General features: G+C 43.9%; 2 protein-coding genes across 2 annotated transcripts in view; both read right to left on the bottom strand.

Moving 5' to 3' along the window:
- The window catches only part of MAD1L1 (MAD1 mitotic arrest deficient-like 1 (yeast)), a 412943-nt gene extending 395174 nt beyond the window's left edge, over positions 1-17769 (bottom strand). The window contains exons 1-9 of the mRNA XM_014946202.1: positions 17737-17769; positions 16175-16328; positions 15264-15404; positions 13321-13500; positions 12485-12609; positions 11714-11795; positions 10741-10871; positions 9394-9508; positions 8415-8476 (exon numbers count right to left, since the gene is read on the bottom strand). Coding sequence (XP_014801688.1) covers positions 8415-8476; positions 9394-9508; positions 10741-10871; positions 11714-11795; positions 12485-12609; positions 13321-13500; positions 15264-15404; positions 16175-16324 — 986 coding nt within the window. The 5' untranslated portion in view covers positions 16325-16328; positions 17737-17769. The remainder of the gene's footprint in view (positions 1-8414; positions 8477-9393; positions 9509-10740; positions 10872-11713; positions 11796-12484; positions 12610-13320; positions 13501-15263; positions 15405-16174; positions 16329-17736) is intronic.
- A 921-nt stretch (positions 17770-18690) lies between these two features.
- On the bottom strand, positions 18691-21321 carry FTSJ2 (FtsJ RNA methyltransferase homolog 2 (E. coli)). Its single transcript, XM_014946210.1, has 4 exons — positions 21301-21321; positions 20231-20502; positions 19371-19513; positions 18691-19333 (listed from the first exon to the last, which is right to left on the bottom strand). The coding sequence occupies exons 1-4, from the start codon at positions 21318-21320 to the stop codon at positions 19052-19054; spliced, it is 717 nt and encodes a 238-aa protein (XP_014801696.1). The 5' UTR covers position 21321; the 3' UTR covers positions 18691-19051.
- Between the last annotated feature and the right edge of the window lie 6 nt (positions 21322-21327).

Here is a 21327-nt window from a genome sequence, read left to right as displayed (position 1 = left end):
AAAGCTGTTACCTTAGTTTGGCACAATCCCTCTTGGCACCCCTTGGCCCAAGGAAGGCAGCAGATTCCTTGCCCTGTAAATGAAGGCCATGGCCCCTCGTACCAGGGAGTAACACAAGAGCTTGAATATTTACTGAAACATTTTGAGAAGGGTTTTGAAAAAGGCATTGCTACGCTAAAACAAAATCATCCTCAATAAGCACGTGCAGGATCCATTTTTTACATTTTTGTTTAAAAGTTTCCCTGTAAAAAAGGAAAACTTTGGGGATAAATGAGGTACAACGCACTGCGTATCTAAGGGAGAAGCACGTTGACAGCCCCAGCAGAAAATTCAGAACTGAAATACTGAAAGATGCTAAAATGGAAATGGAAGGGTAAAATTAAAAATGAGCTAGAGATTATAGTGGTTATTGGGTTTGTGGAAATGACCAAATGAGAGGCTGAATAGAAATCAAGCAGGAGCATTTGAGCTCTCTGACAGTAGGGAACCATCCCCTTGCTGATTAGTCTCTGCTATTTAAATGATAATTTCACTTTAAGGCAAACAGGACTGCCTAATGTAAGGAAAGTGGCTCTTTAGAAAAGCGTCTGCATTTTTGAAAGCTGCTCCTTCACAGCAGAGTGAGCACCCAAGTTCAAGCCATTTACACATAACATGGGTCACTACATGCTGGAAGAAAGCAAGCTCCTTTTACCCAACTATTTCAACAGCATCTCAAACATTTCGGGCAAGAAATATGGCAGCAACACAAAAACACAGAAGCAGAGAATCACAGAATGGTTCGGGTTGGAAGGGACCTTAAAGATCATCAAGTTCCAACCCCCCTGCCCTGGGCAGGGACACCTCCCACCAGCCCAGGTTGCTCCAAGCCCCCTCCAACCTGGCCTTGAACCCCTCCAGGGATGGGGCAGCCACAGCTTCTCGGGGCAACCTGGGCCAGGCTCTCACCACCCTCACACCAAACAAGTTCTTCCCCAGATCTCAGCTCAATCTCCCCTCTTTCAATTTAAAACCATTACCCCTTGGTCCTATCTCTCCACACCCTGATAAAGAGTCCCCCCATCTCTCCTGTAGGCCCCCCTTCAGGTACTGGAAGGCCCAGAAAGAGTCCCCCCATCTCTCCTGTAGGCCCCTCTTCAGGTACTGGAAGGCCCAACTGGGTACTGAAGATACTGAAGTGTCTGACTGGGGAGTCCTCAGTGGCAAACGAATCACCTGCTGTGCAGAAGACAGCACCATTCTAAACACATTTTTAAAATCACCCCTGTTCCCAGTGAGGAAAGAGCCTTAAGTTTATTGTTTTGGGAAATGCGCCCTATATTCAAGCCGGGATGATGCTCTATATTCTGATAATAATACTCAACAGAAAAAGAAGTGGTATTTTCCAGTAAAAAAAGGGTTCATTGGCATCTTCACTTCCAAAATAAAATTCTTATTCCCCTAGCAAGAATTGTTCATCTTTTCTTTGAAGCCATTATTCTCCATACAGTTCCTGTAGGCGAACGAGCCAAGTTCCTCAGATTATTCTTCACCACAGAAGATGGATAGTGCACCGAGCTACTCTTCAATAGCTTTCTCCCTCTTTCTCCGCAGATCTGTGAGCCTGGAAAGGCAGTTTCTTTAACTGCTCCCAGAGCTTTGAAATGCAAAGCAAGGACAGGCATATTTTTTGATGTGAGCTTGCTTACTTCTTACTCTGATTCTCTGATTATACATTACAGGCTCAGTGTGCTGAGGTGTCAGGTGCTCATCCATTATGTTTTACACTCTTCCTATCTCCCCTTTCGCCTCAAGACTCTGATATATTCAAATGGAAATAAAAGCATTAATGGCAAAGGAGAAAGAACACTAATATTTTTTAACATCAGAGATAAGTACAGAGTTTTTGGAGAAAATTAATATCTGCCAGAAAAAATGATATTGCAGGAAACTTTGCCCAGCGTTTCAGCGAAGCACTGGCAGGAATAGCCCAACAATATTTAAAAAAAAAATAAATTAAAAAAAAAACTATGAAGAGAGGTGCAGATGGTTGCCATATTAGAAGCAGATCAACACCATGAGAACGGGAGAAGACTAAATTCTGGCTAAAGCACAGATTTGATGACGCCAGGCTCCCAAACATCACATTTAAATACAGTACTCCCTTCCAGCACCCTGTTGTACAGTAGGTAAGCTGAGACCTCATTACTAGAAAAGCTTCTCTGGTGAGCATAGCTTCTTTTCTTGTTGTGGTTTTTGTTGTTTGTCTGTGGGGTTTTTTTTTAATTAGTGTTTCCCCCTATGTAGTGTTTATGTCCCTTTTTGGTGTGCTGGTGACTCCCGCTGTGATGGGACAGTTGGTTTTACACTGAGCATCTCACCAGCAGCGGCCATGCAATTTTCAGTACATTCATAGATCATAAATTACAATTGTCTGCATAAAACTTCAATGTAGAAAATGAAGTTTCAAATATTCTCTTACTATGCCAATTCTAATTTTCTTCTCCAATTAGGGATTTAGTTCTAAAGTAGGTGGCCACCATTAGCCAACTCAGACAACAGCCTCTCCCCCCAAAAAACCATAGAAATTAGCACTTAAACTCAGGTCAGTGGTGCAGTTACAGGCAACAGCCAACAACAGCTTTTAATTTGATTGATTTCCTGCTTGGTGACAAAAGACCACTGGGCTACTATAGCCTATTCCAATAAAAATATCTGCTCAACTATGGAGCCACCATGCTAGAATTATGGCATTACTGGAACTAGCAACAGTAAGCCCCAGTCTTGTCTTGATTGGCTGCAGTTAATTAAGTATCCAGAAATGCATATGAGCAATTCAGATTATTTCAGCATGCACTGCTTTGTATATCTGTCAACAGAGGGGTTTTTTTTAAACCAGTAACCATTTATTCATAACGGACATTCAGAGAAAGGTAAATTACTACCTTGTGAGAAAGGAGAAGATTATGAGCTTCATTCACTGCTGCAAAGATATTCAATGCCTTGGATGGAAGAGTGCACAGAGTAGCTAAGCATAGTTAATCAAGATTCAAAAAGGAAAGTAGAGAACTCCAATATTCTCCCTTCTCTTCTATTCACTGAAAAAAAAAAAGAGCACTAATCCACCACTAAATGCAGAATCAAGGAATTTGATTCCTTTTTCCCTCCCTCTCTCCTCCCTTCCCCCCAACTCCAAAAGCAGAATCGGCAGAGAAGGACTTCTCGTACTGAGCGTAGCACCTGTGTAATTACAAATTACAACTCTGCTAACCACTGTACTAAATAGAGATGCTTGCCACTTAATTAAACCCTTTCTTAGAGAGGAAATGCATACACATTCACACCATCTCCTCTCCTTAATTGGTCTCAGACATTGCAGGAAGCGAGTCCCCAAGATTTGTCAGCCAGCCAGCCCACAGATGTTTGGGGAAGAAAAGCAGGTCAGCATTACCAGGTTCACTTTTTTTTGGCTCCAGGCGACAGGTCAGCAGATCAGTGTCTGCTCCCCGCAGCTGGCAGGCTCCCCGACCCAAAACCCTCCTCCAGCATTGGCCTCAATTCCTGTCCAATCTGCACTTCTCTTTACAAGCCTGGACAGCGAGCACACAGAACAGCTCCAGCAGCTTAATGCGATAGTGTTGCTGGAGCCAACTAGATTCACCCTTGCAAATTGAAGGACGACTCTAGGTACTCTCCAAATCCACACTTCATTAAGGTGGAGAGTCCCTCCTGGTCAGCCTTCACCATAAGCACCAGGGGGCTGAGACCTGCCTTCCAACCTCACCACAGTTAGATGCAAGTCAAGAACATCCAAGACCACGATTGGAGCCTCTGAGCAACAGAAGAGCCCAAGCACATTGCTTTTCTTCCTGATCTGTCAGCCTCACCTTTAATTTCCATACTGTATCCCATGGCCCTTCAGAAAAGGGGAGCTCATCCCTCCATCACTTCCCTGTGATGGGCATGAAAAGAAGGAAATGGATTCTGAAAAGTACCAGGAACAAAATCTTTTGCTTTATCTTCCACACACAAACATCAAGCTTGAGCCGACAGGACTATCTGCAACAGAAAATGGTGCCCCCCAAAATGGAGAGATCTACTCATAGAGGTTGACATACTTGCTCACCTTCCAATCCTTGGTTACACTAACAGCAAAACCCATCACTGATATAAAATAATTCTGCTGTGTGTACAAAGATCTTTGAGCACAGCAGGTAAAAAAACCCCACTTGCTACAGTATTTCCAATGAAAAACCCAAACAAAATCTAAATAAACAAACAAAAAAAACAAAAATCAATGTATAAAACAACAAAAAGCCAAAACCAAACAAACCGAACAAAAACCTCCAGAACCAACCCAAAACAGAAATCACACATTACTATTTATTGTCTAAAAAAAAAAACCCACACTTGGATTTTTTAAAAAAAAAAAAAAAAACAACAACCACACCACACTTGGGCTAAAACTGCTCTGAAGCTGTTGCTTATGATCCACTCAGCAGCTTTCACAAATTTGCATAACTTTTCAGCAAAACTTCAGCCTTTCCAAACTTGTAATCTTCTGCCACTTATGGATAAATGCAGAGACAAATTTTGCATTAACCCTTGTCAGCTGCTCTCGATGACTATCAGTACCTGACTCACCAGCTGCCTCATCTTTAAAACATACCTGATGCACATCTTTTTGCATCTTTCAGTACTCAAGGGTGCATCTATTTATGGATACCCAACTCACCTGGCTAATTCGTTAGAGGACAAAGGCAACACCAGCCAAACATAGGCAAGTAGCAAGAAAAAAAAAGCCTTATTTAGATTAAAAGCTCACAGAACAAGAACCCTCACTTTTAAGAGCCCTCATTTTTTTATCTGGGTATCTTCTACATGGAAAGTCAGAGCAATAATGGTGATGCTCTCAAGGATGCAGTTCTAAGGCTTGGGGTGGGGAGAAAAGAAGTAGGCATTGAAGAACTCCTATTAAGCAAGGCAAAATGAAGAATGTGTGGTGTAAATATGAAGTTTACGGAGTTGGTTGGAAAAAAACTCTACTCTATATGCCACTAGGGAAATAAGCACAACTCTTTTTCATCCCGAGTTACTACCCTAAGTACCGTTTACAGAGTTGGTTGGAAAAAAACTCTACTCTATATGCCACTAGGGAAATAAGCACAAATCTTTTTCATCCTGAGTTACTACCCTAAGGACCAGACAAGGAGACAGTGATTGCCCACATGCAGCATTAAGTAGATTTTAAAAGATTTACATTTAAAAGATAGGAACAACGACCAATTTTCCTAAGATTCACTGACCCTTCTTCAGGTGCCCAGCTGATGGTTCTGACATCAGGCTGCCTGGCAGGCTGGAGCAGAAAACCAGTTTTCCCCAGCAGCAGGAGAAAGGATGCCATCTCGTGGGTGGTTTTGCACACTGTCATCGAAGGAAACCAGCCCCCTTTTCTTGCAACAACCTTCCAGAAACACTTTTCTGTTAAAATACATGTTGTTTAATGGCAGTCAAAAAACTACCTGGAAAGTATCTCTGAGCTAATAGCCTAGCTCTGAAAAAAACAACTAAGTCTGTTGTGATTAACATGATTCTTCAATGCAGATGGTCAACAACTCTAGTAGAGTACAAGAAGCTTGTTTTTTCAACACAACTCTTTCCTAATAACAAAGTCCTACAATAGCTGTATGAATACCTTCTCAAAGACAGTAAACTCACAAATAAGTAAGACTTTCTACTCACAAAGCAAGAATTTCAGCATTTAGTGGTTTTTTCCTTCTACAGCTGAAGCCAAATCCTATTGCAGGGATATCAAGTCAGAGCGACACGTGACAAATGTATAAAAATCCCTGGCAGCATAACAGTAACACACAAAAAGTACTCACAAGACAAAATTACATCCATGAAAAAAGAGCCAACTACAGCGGGAAGTAGGCAGTAAGAAGTTCAAGATATCAAAAGGACATATAATTGAACACAAAAAAGTTTACATAGATTCATAAACTGTACACATTACTATGAGGTGTATTATTTTGTTATTTGGGTATGGTGCAGCTCACATGTATATTATATACCATTTGTATAAGGCAAGCATAGATCCAAGGGCAACTTCTGGAGTGGACACTGCACACCAGCAACGCCAACACGCCAACATGCTCTAGAGCTAAAGCTGTCTTTGTTTCCACATTTTATGAAAGCAGGAGGAAAACCCAGGAGCTTACACATAGAATCCAGAACTAGCAAACATGAGATTAGCCTTTGAGCGAACTGTTAATGAACTTGTTTTCCCCCCAAAAGGTGAAGCTTTATAAACACTTTGCTCTTTCATTGTTACCAGAAAGAGACTAGTGCTAAAACAGCAGGATTATCACTCCGCTCCTAAAGCTGCACCTCCTTTCCAAGTATTATTACATAAAATTAGACTTGAAATTACACTCCTAGGTCTGATCATAAGCCAATCTGACAAAAAGCCTGCTGGGAGCAGGCAATCAGTGAACAGAAACCACCGAGAGCAGACACGGAACAAGCCCTGTGGAAGTGCCGGAGGAAAAGAAAAACCATCCCCTCCTGAAACACCACATCCTGCTCCCACTTCCCTTACATTCTCTGCACCAATGAAAAACGTGATAAGAAAAGATGAGAAATCCTAATGCGTTCCCTTTTTCCTTGATAAGCAAGTTATTAGCAAGCAGCACATTGCTCTGCCTCTTTGGGACAACCAACCAACTTGTTCCTATTTTCTCCTACTATGAGATGAGCAATTAACTGTTCTCAAACCTTCACCACCAGCATACTCCAGGAACCTGACTAGGACAGTGATCTCTCATCATCTTCATGTTCCTGACCAAAAATAAATGCAATTCATGCTGCAAGAAGTCTGAAAAAACCCAAGAAAAATCAAAAAACACACACAAAAAGAAAGGAGGTGGGAATCATCCAGTTCCACTTGTTACAACTGCATGTACAAGATGATTTTTCTCAAGAGCAATTCCCTTTTCTGTATAAGAAGATGCCATTAATAGCACTAAACAATGTGGCCCAATCAAAAACCTAACACTTAACAGTGAATATTCTGATTTTAAATGAAGGAGTTATTAGACTTCGACAGGCAGAATCACTTGGTTCCATTTCTCTCCCACTGTGAAATTACCTCATTAAATCTTTAACAGCTTGAGGTAAGTAAAAAGCTTTTACTCCACCGTCTGATAAAACAGGTTTTGTGAAAAGGATTCATACTATTTCTGTCCATTCTTTGCCATAGGAGATTTAGCACAATTCTAACTTCATCCAAATGTATGTATTCTCAGCAGACGAAGGAGAGAATCTCAAACATGCTACTTACTAGCGTGCCTCTAGAAAAAGCTTCATTATCCTCATTAAACAGAAAGTACTGAGAAAATTAAGGGGGCTTTCCCAGGTTGAACACAAGTATCTTTCACATGAAGCAGTAAACCAAGCTCAAACCCTGTGTGTGTGATATCCAAACACTCCTACTTCCAAACAATCCCAGCAGTGTGCTCACATAGCTCTGGTAATGAATGGAATAAAGAAACAATAGGTAAAATTCAGTTCTGTGGTTCACATCATGAAAGGTGATCTCTACTATAATGCTCATAGCAAGATACTTATTTACAAAGAAGCATCTGTCCTTCCAAGGTAAGAACAATGTAAATATTTAGAGAAAATAAAGCAGTGCTGAAACATATGACACACAAAAGCATTGTAGTTACACAGAAAACCTTCTGCAATGGGAGAAAGTGATCAGCAGATGCACCATTTCCAGCCCTTCTTTATACCACACACACACCAGAGACCTTAAAAAACTGGTCCAGTGCTCCAGATGTCAGAAAGTTGTTAGGTAACAGTACATAAGAGACTAGCTGGTGTTATAAAACACCCTTTTTATAAGAAGCTGAGTTTATTCCGCTTCTCATTAGATAAAATAACTACATTAACAACTGCTCTTCAGCTACTTCAGGGAAGCAAAGTCACAACATGATCTGGCAGTTTATTTTGATATCCAGATTTCAAAGAAATCACATTTACAAGAAAGTTGTTTTTTCTTTTTATAAGTAACATATATTCTCTTCATATCCTAAAATTCTTAAAAGCTCACTTACTAAGCTAGCAGAATCTCTAAGCAAACACGAACACAGCTAGATACAAATAGTTCAAAGAATGCAAGACTGAACCTTGGCCTCAGAGACACTGGTCAAGCTGCCTTGGTGAAAAACTTTGTTAGTCCCCAAAGATACTTTATAACAGTTTGTACCTTAAGGTTCTTCTACTCAAACATAATAAAAAGTACTGGAAAAGCTTCCACATGAAGAAAAGACAGCAAGAAAGGACCATCACCACACTTCAGAGATTAGATGATTAGGAGGAAAGGAAAGTGGTTTAGAAGTTTTCCCTCCCTCCAGAGCTGTGACACATACCTGATATTCAAGCCAGTGCTCTGGTCCAGTTTCTCCCAGCTTTTTAATTTTCCCAGAAGTTTCTAAAGTAGAGATCAAAAGAAGAGTTAGAAACACAGACAAATGCTCATTTTCCACACCATTTTCTCATAATTCTCCACTCAAACTCCCTGTCTTTTCCTCCCATGGATTCCATTATCTTCTTATCTAGCACTTTTGGGTTGTCATTCTCCAGCCCTCACAAACCTTTGCCCTGTCACCACAGCCCTACAACATGTGAAACCCACGTTAGACATCAGGACTACAGATTATCTAACCCTGTGAGCTGCCATCACTGCACTACACCTGGGCAGACCAGACCCTTGGCAGCAGAGAAGAAAAGCTGTGTCCTCGACATGGGTTCTGTAGCAGCTGAAATGCCCAATTCTCTGTTTCCAGTTCCTCCAATAGCTTTTTATTTTCAGTCAGTACCAGATAATATTACCTAAACCTGATCAGACACCAGTAGAGTTCTGCAGATTAACCTAAATGTGTAAAGTTTATCTCTTGGCAGCTCGCTGTATGCTTGATACAGAGGGGGATGGAAGCAAGACAGTTTTATTCCCTTGAGACCACATTCTGGCAGCAATTCAAACATGTATCAAGGTTCTTACCACACACCTCTTTGGCAACACCAGCTGGGCAGAGCTTAATGCCAAAAAATAGCATTTCCAGCAGAAGAAAGGTAGAAGTGAGACAGCAAGGCCAAAAAAGACCCTATGATGAGGTTGTTCTTTACAGAAAGTCTCCAGCTGAACAACAGATATCCTCTTGCCTTCAACACTTTCATTGCCATAGCTCCCCTCATGCTGACATTTAAGTTTGGGAACGCCTAGTTCGAACCCATTAATTAAAACAGGTATCATATCTCAATTAACACAATATAAGAAGAGCCTAGAAGAGGATAGGCACAAAGGAAACCCCTATTCTTCTCATCCACCAAATGTTCCTAGCTCCTCACCTCATTTTCCAATTCAACAGACACAAGCTGTGCTTGGACTTTCTCATAACGTTCCAGTTTTCTTTGGAGACCTTCTACCTCCTCTTTAAGCAATCCGTTGTTTTCTTTCATTTCCCTATGGTGGAGAGAGAGACAATGATTAAAGAGCCACACAACTCAACTCCCTCTCACAGACTTCCAGCTACACATGGAATTACAGGGAATCAAATGACATTGACCAGACATTGTGACATTCAGCTGACTCACTTCTATAACCCTCACTGCAAAGCCACTGCCACAAACACATGCAGCTTTAGTGAACTCTTTTTTTTCTACTCTTAAGTGCCATCCTAATTACAGGCAAACAACCCGAAGTTTTGTGGCTGCTTTACTGATTGGCAAAACAGCATGAAGGGTAGTAAAAGACTCCCAGCTCTGGCCTTCAGGCAGGCAGGCAGAATGCAGAGCTGGAGCACAGCAAGCAGTTGTGGAGTGCTCTGTGATGACTGAGCAAGCATTAAGGCTGCTTGTTTTTACTTCAACAGAGGTGTGCAGGGGTGAGATCAAACTGGATAAAACAAAACCTCTAACCTGTTGATACCATGTTTACGTGCACACAAAAAAACAAGCATGAGAAAAGATTGCAAGATGAACAATTTCAAATGATAATGAAACACTAACAAAGCCAAGGAAAATTATTTAATTTTAGAATAAGAAAAAGCTGGCAAGATCACTCGTGTAATTCAGGCTTTTTTTAAAAAAAAAAGATGCTTCAAAAGATGGAAATAAAGTTTACTTAAAAAAAAAATATTTATCTTTAAGGCAATTTCATAGAACATTGGACTTTCATTTTTCAAATTAATTGTCACTTCAGAAACCCAGAAAGCCTACTCTACTGAGGGCTATTGCCAGAAAGCTTTAGAAATGTAAACAAAAGACTTCCAAATATTGTGCTGAAACAACAGGCCCTTAAAGCAGTAATAACAATAACGAAGCAAACCCAGTTATTACAGAAATGTTCAGCTGTCTCTTCTCTCTCCAGGGACTTCTTTCCCAAACCTATATAGAGTTCATCACTATCTTTAAACATTGGATGTTGTTCTAACAAATAGGTATTACCATCCAGAACAATCAATATGCTCTTGCTGTGTGCAGGAAGATTACCCAGATCTTGTCAAATCCTCTCACCTGGTAACCATCACAACACTGCTCAATTCGTATGCAGAACGTATATGAAACGTTTAAACTTCCTCCTAAAGTTTCTCATATGAAAGCCCAATAGAGGGATTTGAAAGGGCATATAGTGCAATTGTAGCAGGTAGAGAACACCCCAAAATAACCCTCTCAACAACTGAACCCTTCTTTCACCTGAAGTAGGCATTTTCCTCCCTGAGTTGGCGCAATTCCCGTTCCATTTTTGGGAAACGGGCCAGCTCTGCCTTCATGTTCTTGACAATTAGAGCATCATGTTCCTGCTGGGAGATCTTCTGTTCCAGATCCTGGAAAACACAGGATGACAAGAGGGCAGAAATTACTGACTTGGAACTCTTAAGAGCTACTTCTATTTTGTACTTTTTAAGCTCGAATCAATAACTCAAATGAAGTTGGAAGAGGCCATCTGGTCCAATCCATTGCTCAAAGCAGGGATGACTCTTGTGCCACTTGTAACACCTGGGCTGGCCTCTTCTCTACACCTGTGTACCCTCAGTTCATAACAAAAAGAGATCTCTATTAATCATTAAAAGGTCCTTATCTACTGACTAAACCAAATATGTGATTTTTTTTGTTGTCTATCCCTCCATCAGTGAAGTGTAGAGAAGTGCACTCGGACGGCCTGCAAGAATTAGGAATTAAAAGAAACACAATGATTTTAGAGCAACATTTACTGTAATGCTTTCTCCTCCTCCCCTCTCAAAAAAAAAAAAAAAAGTTCATTTAGAGCTGTATTGCAGTCTGACACCCTGTTTCCAGACCTTTCTTTTCAATGGAGGAAGTCTCTTCTTGCAGTCTCAGACCCAGCACTGAGGCTGGTTGTACCTTTGCTTGACAGCAGCCACAGGCAATGCCACCATCAGCACCTGCTCAAACCAAAGCAACTCTGCACACCTGCCTCTCACAGGAAGGTAAAACAAGTGAAAATGATACACACCCATACCTCTACACCAACTGAATTTAGCCAACTTCAAGCTCTTGCTGGCCACCAGATGAGATCCTTCTATAAAAAAACCTAACCTTTTATTTCTGCAATAATTTAAAAAGCAAAACCACAAACAACGCTTTTCTGTTCTTCCGTGGAAGGAATTAAAAACTAAAGCTTTACACAGGCCACAAAGTTTCTTACCTTAATCTTCTGTTCGTACTCTGCCAGTAGAGATTGGCATGATTGCAACGTCTGGATTTGCTGAGTGGCCTCTTGCCATTTTCTATTAGATGTAGACACAAGAGGCGTTTAGCACCCAGGAATCACACACCAGAAACACCTCACATGCAGAAGCTTCTCTAACAAACATTTTCAAACAGCACTAAGAAGGTAGATGGTACTGTTACAGAAGATGGTCTCTCAAACAGTTTCACACTCATACCATCTCCCTCTGATTCAGAGACAAAAATACCCATTTTTTACTAGAAAGATGCATCTTGAGACATACCGCCCCTGACCTCAAGCCACCTTAACTCTGAAACCAACAAATATACACTCACAGTAAATAACCCTTTGAAATTGAAGAGCTGAACTTAGTAAGCACATTAAAAACACACACTCATCTCTTTCAACTACCCCTCAACTACGATTTCTGGCTTGGTATTTTTGTTCTGTTCCATCTATGAAGTTCAGATCAGCCGTTCCCACCCACATGCCTTCTGTTAACTCTCCACCATGAACATGAGACATCGCTGAGATTTTAAGCTCAAGTTGTTGTTTTTTTCTCAAGGTACAATTAAATTGCACCTTGGAGCTAGTTTCCAACAACGGTTATAACCTGCACATCCAGATCAAAGAACCCCTTTGAAGAGCGGAAATCAAACGCCGTTGGAAGTTTTGAGTGAGGAAAACAGCAGAAGACTGAAGTTTTGTTTGTCTTTTTCTCCCTACAGTCATTCATCCCCTGCTTACTTCTGTTGAACATCCAGCTGTTCCATCAGCTCCTGCTTCTGAGAGTCTTGGCTTGTCATCTGCATCTCTTGGTTCATTATATTCCACTGCAGCTCTGATATTTTCCCTTTTAATACAGTGATTGTCTGAATTAATGGGGAAAAAAAAAAAAAAGAATAAACACACAGAGCTATGAGTCTCCAAGCTGGACATTATGGATGGTGACAGAGAGAAGTCATATCCAACTAAAAAGGATAAACACCAAACCTAGAAACAATCCCACACTTCTGCAACCCTTCAGACCTGTGAACTCACCTCAAAAACAAAGGCAAGAGAAAATCATTTAGTTACTTTCATCTGTCACCCAAATTGTCATTTCCATTACCTATTAAGTGGGTGACCTCAAACTGGCATGAAAAATACCAAGCTTCAAAGGTAGATGATGATAAAACACAAGTATATATATATATTAAAGTGAAAAATTTACCCCACAACCATTCCAAATATATTTTGTTTGGGTTTCAAAATTGAAATGTCTGGGTTTGCCTCAACCAAATACAGAAATATTATGCTTCCCTTAGAAGTAGAGGCCAGTGTTTTTTAAAATTATGTTCTAAATACCTTAACTCCAAAGAAAATCTCACAGGTTTGTTTCAAATCTCCATTACTCAGCTCTTTGACAGCAGAGACACCCACCCCCAGGGTTTATCCACTGATGATGAACATAGTGATTCCAATTTAATTTTTTTTTTTTTTTTTTTTTAAATCAAAAAGGGCATTTTGGGGCATTTTCAATTCAGAAGAACTGCAAAGTCACCTGAAGCTATGAACAGATAAAAAAATTACTCTGCTCTTACTTCATTAGCTTCAGCTAATTTGCTCTCCTTCTCTTGCAGCTTCTTACTCATCGTCTCCATGCTCTTCTTATAGGACTTGTTCATCTCCATTTGTTCTTTCAGTTTATTTTCAGCTTCTGCTTCCCTTTCCTGATATTGCTTTATGCGTGTGAGCAGCTCCTGGTTACGGTCAGCCTCTCGCTTGCAAATAAAAAAAAAAATAATGCAAAGAGATGTAAGAAGAAAGTAGCATAAAGGTGAAGCCGTTTTCATTTCTACCATCTCCATTTCTCATTACTGGGGTCACCAAGGCATCACCACGAAGCAGCATTCCTCAGACCACAGCTTTAACCTCCGCATTGGCAAGGGCAAAACCATCTTAATTCAACATCAAGGAACTACCCAGGGCAGTGGAGCTAAAAAATGAAGAGACAGAGTCTTCCAAATCTCTTAGACTGTAGCAGGAATATGAGAAAACAGACATGGCTTCACAGCCTCCACTGCACACTCTCCAGCAGATCGAAGATGAAAACACTTGATGCTCCAACCTAAAGCTGCCCCATGCATAGCAAATTGACTCAGACCTCAATAGCTGGGTTCATAAGACAAACTTGCCTCTACAGCTTCTGGAAATTGTATCAGGCTCTTTAATAGAAAAGAAATGGGGTTTAAACGCACAGTATTATCAACAACTACAATAAATATTTTTACACTCTGACAACCTTTCATACCCCATTTCAGTTTAGCCCGACCACAAATTGATTAACACTTATTGAAAAAATGTGTAGTGAATTCCTTTGCTAATCAAAGCAAATCGAGACACAGATTTACATAGTAAGCAAGGATTATGCAAAGCAACGTGAGGTTCCTAAAACCTTTATCCACATGACTCAAAAAAACCCACAGAATCTGAGCAGGGTAATTACCACAGTGCTGGATTAGTGCTGCTCCCTTTTTTTGTACCAGTATTTCAAGGGTTTCTGTGACTGACTCAGCTACATTTCAGTTTGAACTCTTCGAGGCTTAATCCCACATCACCCGACTTCAGAGCAACGAGGAATTTAGTCCCTGACTCGCTATTTCACAACTACACACTAAAGCTGTCACCCAGCACCTCTGTAAAATACAACAAAACATGCTTTTTTTTTTTTTTTAATATTGCTTTTTAAATAATCAGCCACCTCTAAGACCTTTATTATGCTACAAACCCCACAGATCTATTACTTATTTCAGTAATGCAGTTAAGGAAACATATGCAGGCATAAAACCAGAAACCAATAAAAGCCATTAGTCCCCGAGCACGGCTCACTGTTTTATCAGTGCAAGCTCTCTGGTGTGACAGCGCAGGGCTGGCACTGCTGCCATTCCAATTAATTACAGTCACACAAACTAAATGCTTGCAATTGTGCCAACAGAAGTTTTAAATTCAACTGGGAGAAAAACGCTTCAACACTTCTGGGGGAAACAAACACCAAATCCCTTTTGTTATTGCTACCCCTGACAAGTTCAGAGCTAAATTCAGAGAATCTAGCCATCAGGTTACCAGTTTGTCAACCAAACAAGGCTTTGGTGTTCACACTCTTGTGTGCATTAGTGAGTTAGTGCAGTGCACGGTGAGGGGATCTGCAGAGCAAAACAGCTGGTGCTGGGAACGTGACACCCACGTCTGTGGTAAATGCATTCCTGGGGCATTTATTACAGATTCACTCAAGTCTTGCTCTGGAGACAGTGTCCATTGGCAGCTGGAGAACACCAGGCTTGCTCCTGGATCACATCTTTCAGTTGAGTTTCATCCCCAAAAAGTCAACTATACACATTCTGAGACACAGAACTGCAAACCAAAGCACGGCACCTGAGAAGTCAAGAGCACATCCCTGACCCAAACTAAAAACCCAACATACATGCACTACAGATGTCCTGACTTAGGCCCACGATATCAAGCCATCCATAGCTGCCACACGTACCTCGTAGTTCCTGGCATTGGTATTAGCTGCCTTCTCTAGCTCAATGCGAGCTCGTTTGTGACTGAGCTCCATCTGCATCTTCTCTCGTTCCACCTGCAGGAGCTGGGATTTGGAGTGGATCTGCCCAGCTTGTTCTTCCAACTGCCCAGTTCACATGGGAAAAAGAACATTGCCCACCATTAACAGCGCTGCAATAACATCGTTAGCTCACACCCTGTACTATTCAGCTGACAATCCCGTGCCATTTTACAAATTACAAGGAAGCTATCACCATGTTTGTGGTACTTCTCACCCCAGCTGCAGGTGTGGAAATCAAGAATTCAACAATACCCTCAGAAATCCACATGAAATTAACGTTAGTTGGAAAGACGTGAATTTCAAGTTCTTCATTCAGAATTTCTCATTCAATCTCTAGAGGTGTTCGGACAAAATGTACTTCTCTATCTGAAATAAGACTAATTATGAACTCCCTAATAGCAGCTAACCAAGAAGCAGAGATCATGCTCCCTGTGAAATTCAACCGCTGAGCAAAATAACATGTTTTTCTACTACCTGCTACAATATTATGCTTTATTATAACAGATATAAGGCTCCTTTGTTCAGCAATATGAAAACAACTTACAATTTAATTTCCTGAGCTGCTGTACAGATATAACAAGCAGGGAAGAAATTCAAAGGACCTTTCTTAAATTTTTACAAAACAGAAATAAATATGTCTGACAATTTAAAAAAAAAAAAAATAATAAAGATTCAAGGATGTCGACCAAAAGTAAGCTTCCATTATTGAGCTTGCATGAATAACAGTTTTAGAAAGGATGGTCAGATCTTAATGAAATCAGTCCCGATTCCTGGAATCAAAAGGAGTCTCCAACCCCAGGGAAGCAGGAATCCCGGAGCCCAGGACACCTCACCTGCACCCTCTGCTGGTACTGGGTCTGCAAGGAGCTCTGAGACGATCCCGGGGTGGCCAGTCCAGACACCCCCTCCATGCGCTGAGAAATGAAGTTGTTGAGGGATCTCAGGGTGGAGAAGACAGTGGTGTTATTTTCCAAGTCCTCCATGGCTCTGGAAATACACAGAAAGTCATCAGCTAAACATTCAGAGCAACCTACAGTGTATTGGCTGATTTGCTAAAGAGAGGTACATCGCTGCCCCGAGGAAACACTAAATGCAAGATCTTCCAATTTAGAGGGTACAAACCCCAATCCACTAGTTCCTGCTGGGATTCACAGATTACTGCTGGGGCCAACTTCAAGCAGAAAACACTGCCCAACCAAGGCTGAAACTGTACATCTCTGGAATGAGAAACTGACACAGCAGAGCCTGCTCTCCCATGAGCTTTCCACCTGAAATAGTTTCCTTTTTCTCCTCTGAATCTCAGCCCCTAACTGTACAAATAAGAGCTGTTGTAAGTTACATGAAATTGATTTCTCCTTTCCCATATAGTCAAGATTGATTCTGGGATACAAGTTAAGATTGTAGGACTTGAAGACCTACAGCGTATAACACTAAGAAACAGAACTCGTTACTCTTCCTCCAAATGTTTGAGCCTGATGGGTGGCGAGAAGTAATTCTGTATCAGCAGCAAACCCTACCTTCAACATAACTTGATTCAGGTTTCCAAAAAAAAACCACTTTGGAACCCAACTTCCAACAATAAGACATCCCAAGTTCACAGATCACTTCTACAAGTACAGCTGTGTCTCCTCATTCACATAAAAGTTTTTGTCATTCTTCCTTCAAATTGGGAAAGGTACTAACCGAAAGGGCAAAGACAAATCAAGCCTGGACCTCAGCAAAGCATGCAAGGTTTCCCAGGAGACTTTGTGAAGCCTTAAGTGAGTCTCTCTAGTGTGCACACCCCACAGAGCCCCAGAAGTGCAGAAGAAGGTTCAGGACCAGGCAAGGCAACCCCACAACACTCACACAGGCTTGTACTACAAGCACAGATTTGAGGTGAGCTTCCAGGGTAACACAGCAGGTACTCTTTGGATTTATATCTTCACGAAAAGGACACATAATAGAAGCACACAGGCAAAAGATCAGCCAAACCCAAATGAAAATGTTTATTCAAAGTACGTACGTCACTATCACCTGCAAATAAATTCAAGACACCACCCACCAACAGGTAGCCGTGCTGCAGCAAGCCTGTTTTGCAATTAAGAACAGCACTAAGCAGACCCGTCCGCCCCCCTCCCCGAGGCACAAAGCCCTTCGGCACAGCCCCCCATCCCTCACAGCCCCGAGCCCCGCGGCCAGGCCCCCCCAGGCCCTCACGGACCCCCCTCACACCACAGCCCTGCCGCGCCTCGGGAGCGGCGAGCGGCTGCCCGGCGCCGTGAGGCACAGGAGACGCGGCGCAGCCTCCCTTCCCCGTTCCCACACCGCGGGGGAGCAGCGGGGGCTGGACCGAGCGGAGCCGGCGGCCTCTGCAGCCACCCTGAGCCGGCGGCGGCCGCCCTCACTCACTCACCCGCCGCTTGGATCTCCCTCCTCGCCCCGCCGCCGAGATCTCGCGGGAACTCGCCCCCAGTTCTCGCGAGAAGAGCGGCGCGGGCCGCCGTAACGACAGGACTAGGCGCGCAACCCCGCCGCGCCGTACCGTAATGCCGCGCTTCCAGCTCAGCCCGCCCCCTCCAAAACCGCTCGGTGTCCCCCTCGGTGTCCCCGCTGCTCTGTCCCCAGCACAGGGCTGCCACGGTCCTGCCCGGGCAGAGCCCTCCTGCCCCACCGCAGCTGCAGTCAGGATGGAGACCCAGACCGGGAGATTTCAAAGCGACTAAAATTTGATCGATCTGCAAGAGACCCCACATGAGCTGTCTGTAACGAGAAAGATCTGGACACGGGGAGCTGTGCCAGCCCCTCGGGTAGCTCACTCCACAGCCGGCCTGAGCCAAGGGCTATTTAATATAAAAGTTCTCACTTCCAGATAAGGCAGTGGCTAAATTTATTTGCGCAGAGAGAATTGTAGCAATTCCGTCAGTAACTCGCCCTCTCTGGGAACATCTTGTCACCGCACCCAAAAACGCCGTTGGTCAAACACGAAACGTCACCGAAAACATCTGAAAATCATCTGCTCAGTCACCATGGCCCTGCCCTGCCATCATTTACAGGAGTCAGGAGCACAGTGAAGTAGCAACTTGTGAATATAACCCACACCTCCAGACGACGCAGCAGAGCCAGCGGGAACACGCTCCCCAGCCGGAGGGAGCCGCGTGTCCCCGGGGGCTGTGACACGGCTCGGACGCAGCAGTGTGGCACCTGGCACCCACAAAAACCCCTATTTTTACCCGCCCCAATAAACTGCACCAGCTTTTAAGAACAGCGAAGAGGCCATAAGCTGGTGCAGAGTCCCCTTGCTGTTCCCTCTCGTGATTAGCCTCAGACGTGACAACCCCAGTAGAGCAATGATTTTCAAGCACACGTTAAAAAAAACTCATATAACCACTCTTTCATTTTCATTTCCATTGCTCCAGCCCCAGAGGTTGCCTTTCAGATCACTCCTCTCCAGTCCCCACCAGCTTCTCCCCGGGTGAGGAGTCAGATTGGACGCCTCCGCTTGTGTAATTAGTGGATAAACTCGGTGGGACACCGCCCTGGTTTATTTTTGTACTTGAAAAGCATGATGTTCTCGGTAAAAATTGTGGCAGATTTTCCCAGGTTGTTCTCAACAGTGTCACGGTTCCAGTCAGGAGTCTTAACGCTGGGATTTTTCCTTAAATAGATGCCAAATTCAGCTTTCCCATCCACGTCCCATCTCCTGCTGGATAACCCGCGCTCCCCAGCGCTCACTTCCCTTTGTACAGCCTCGCCAAATAATAAGATTCGGCCGAATCCTTCCGGCTGGCCTGAGGCTTGATCGTCCTCACGTCCTGGAACTGCTCCTTCATCCTGTTTTGCAGGAGGCGGGAGTCATGTCCATCCCAAAATTTACAGAGCATTGTCCCTTTGGGCTTTAAAATGCTTTTGGACAGATCCAGAAGGGCTAAACACAGACTGATCAGCTTCTGATGATCCAGTTCTTTGATGCCCGTCGCGTTAGGAGCCATGTCGCTCAGGATAACGTCCACCTTCTCGTTGGGAAGCATCGCTCAGGATAACGTCCACCTTCTCGTTGGAAAGCAGGCTCTGGATCATCCTCAGCGTGGCGGGGTCTGCAACGTCAGCCTGCGAGAGGAACACTGCTCCTTCCAGGGGAGGAATCCGCAGGAGGTCAACGCCGAGGACGAAGCCAGTGGGGAGAGCAGGATCTAGATGGTAAGGATGAAGGACATGCTGAGCACTCATCAGGGCTGCAAACAACCCCCCCACGCACCAGCTCCAGGCAAGTCAACAAACAAGAACCTTATCACCTGCCTTGTCTGGTCTGCTCCTCCTTAGACCCTCTGCCGTGTGCATCCACATGGATGCTTTGCTATAAACCAATCCATCCACGACAGGAAAACTCAGTTACTTTGGATAAGCACGGAGTGTCCTTGCTTTTCTTTTTTTTTTCCTGTTCTTTCAAATCTGGCAGTCCAGAAATCCTGGACAACAGCACAGACAGTAACACCTTATCTTGTAAATATTAATGGCTTAGAACGCATAAAGAGTACACGGTGATTACCACCATTTTTCAAAGATGGGAAATAAAAAAAAATAACAGAAAAGCCAAGTTACTTGCTGGAGGCTACATGAATTTCAGAACTGGATGAAGGGATTCTCCCCACAATGCAGTTAATCCAAACATTTTGTTACACCTACAGTAGCACCTCATGGCAAGTTTTTACTTCGTAAAGATGATTTCTCCAGACCATATGACGATTTCCACAGTCACACAAACACACATCTTCATGCTTCTACCACTGACTCTGGCGTTTGCCAGTGCCTGTGCCCCTTCCCCACACCGCCACCATTGCAGCTGAGTTTTCTCACACACTTCAAGATGAGCACCATCCCCATCTTACCCACCACAAACGTTCACTTACCGGTACCTAAGGCGTTGACTCTCTCTACAGCAACCTGGCTCCAAGCACCAGGTGCTGCTCCACAGTCCAGAACAGCAAGCCCTGGGCGAAGAATATGAAGCTTGTCATCGATCTCCAGTAGTTTGAAGGCACTTCGGCAACGGTAATGCTGCACCTTGGTTGCCTTGACGAAGGGATCCTTCAAGTGCCGCTGCAGCCACTGGTGCTCAGTTCCAGTTTTCTTCAGAAAGCCCGCCGTGGTGTGGAGACATTTGCCTGCCAGTCGCCGACAGCTGCCCAGGAACACAGGTGAGTTAATCAGGTAGCGCATCACCACCATGTACTTCAATAGTCTCTATGGTAATTAATTCTAATCTTGACTACCGCTCCCCCCATTTGTCACCAGGCTCAAAGAAAAACCTCCAAATTGGAGATTTTTGGCACCTTTAGTTATCTGGTGCAATCTCAATGTCTTTCAGATGGAGGCCTCATGGGTTACCCCCTGAGCGGAGGCAGGGAAGAGGGCCCAATCCTAGGCAAAGAGGGCCCCAATCCCGGGCAAAGAGGGCCCCAATCCCGGGCAAAGAGGGCCCCAATCCCGGGCAAAGAGAGCCCAATCCCAGGCAAAGAGAGCCCCAATCCTAGGCAAAGAGGGCCCAATCTTAGGCAAAGAGGGCCCAATCCTAGGCAAAGAAGACCCCAATCCTAGGCAGCTCTTGGCTTCTGTTCTGGTGCTTGCACTGAAGGCCACGACATGGCAGACTGACCCCCGGGAGGACCTGGGCTGACCTCAGAGGACCTGGGGCCTCCATGAGGGGGGACGCGGGAGTACCTGAGCCCCTCAGAGGACAGAGGGCCCCCCCCAACTACTGGAGGCTCCTTCGGGTCTGGGAGCAGAGCACACCCACCGCCACCACCCTCCAGGCCACCGACCCCCACGCCGGCACCGACAAACCCCTACACGCCCCTTCCCCGCTCCTGACGGAAACTTACGGCGCCGGGACTAACACCGCACCTCCCCGGGGGACACCCCCACCACCGTGACGGGGCCCGGCCCGGCGCCGAGCTCTCCTCAGCGGCCCCTCACGCACCTGCCCCCCCGCCAGGCCATGGCGGCC

Source organism: Calidris pugnax, unplaced genomic scaffold (assembly GCF_001431845.1).
Source record: "Calidris pugnax isolate Ruff unplaced genomic scaffold, ASM143184v1 scaffold123, whole genome shotgun sequence".
In the NCBI taxonomy this organism is placed as follows: domain Eukaryota; kingdom Metazoa; phylum Chordata; class Aves; order Charadriiformes; family Scolopacidae; genus Calidris; species Calidris pugnax.
Note: the sequence above shows the minus strand (reverse complement) of the source record. Positions and strands in the feature narration are given on the sequence as shown.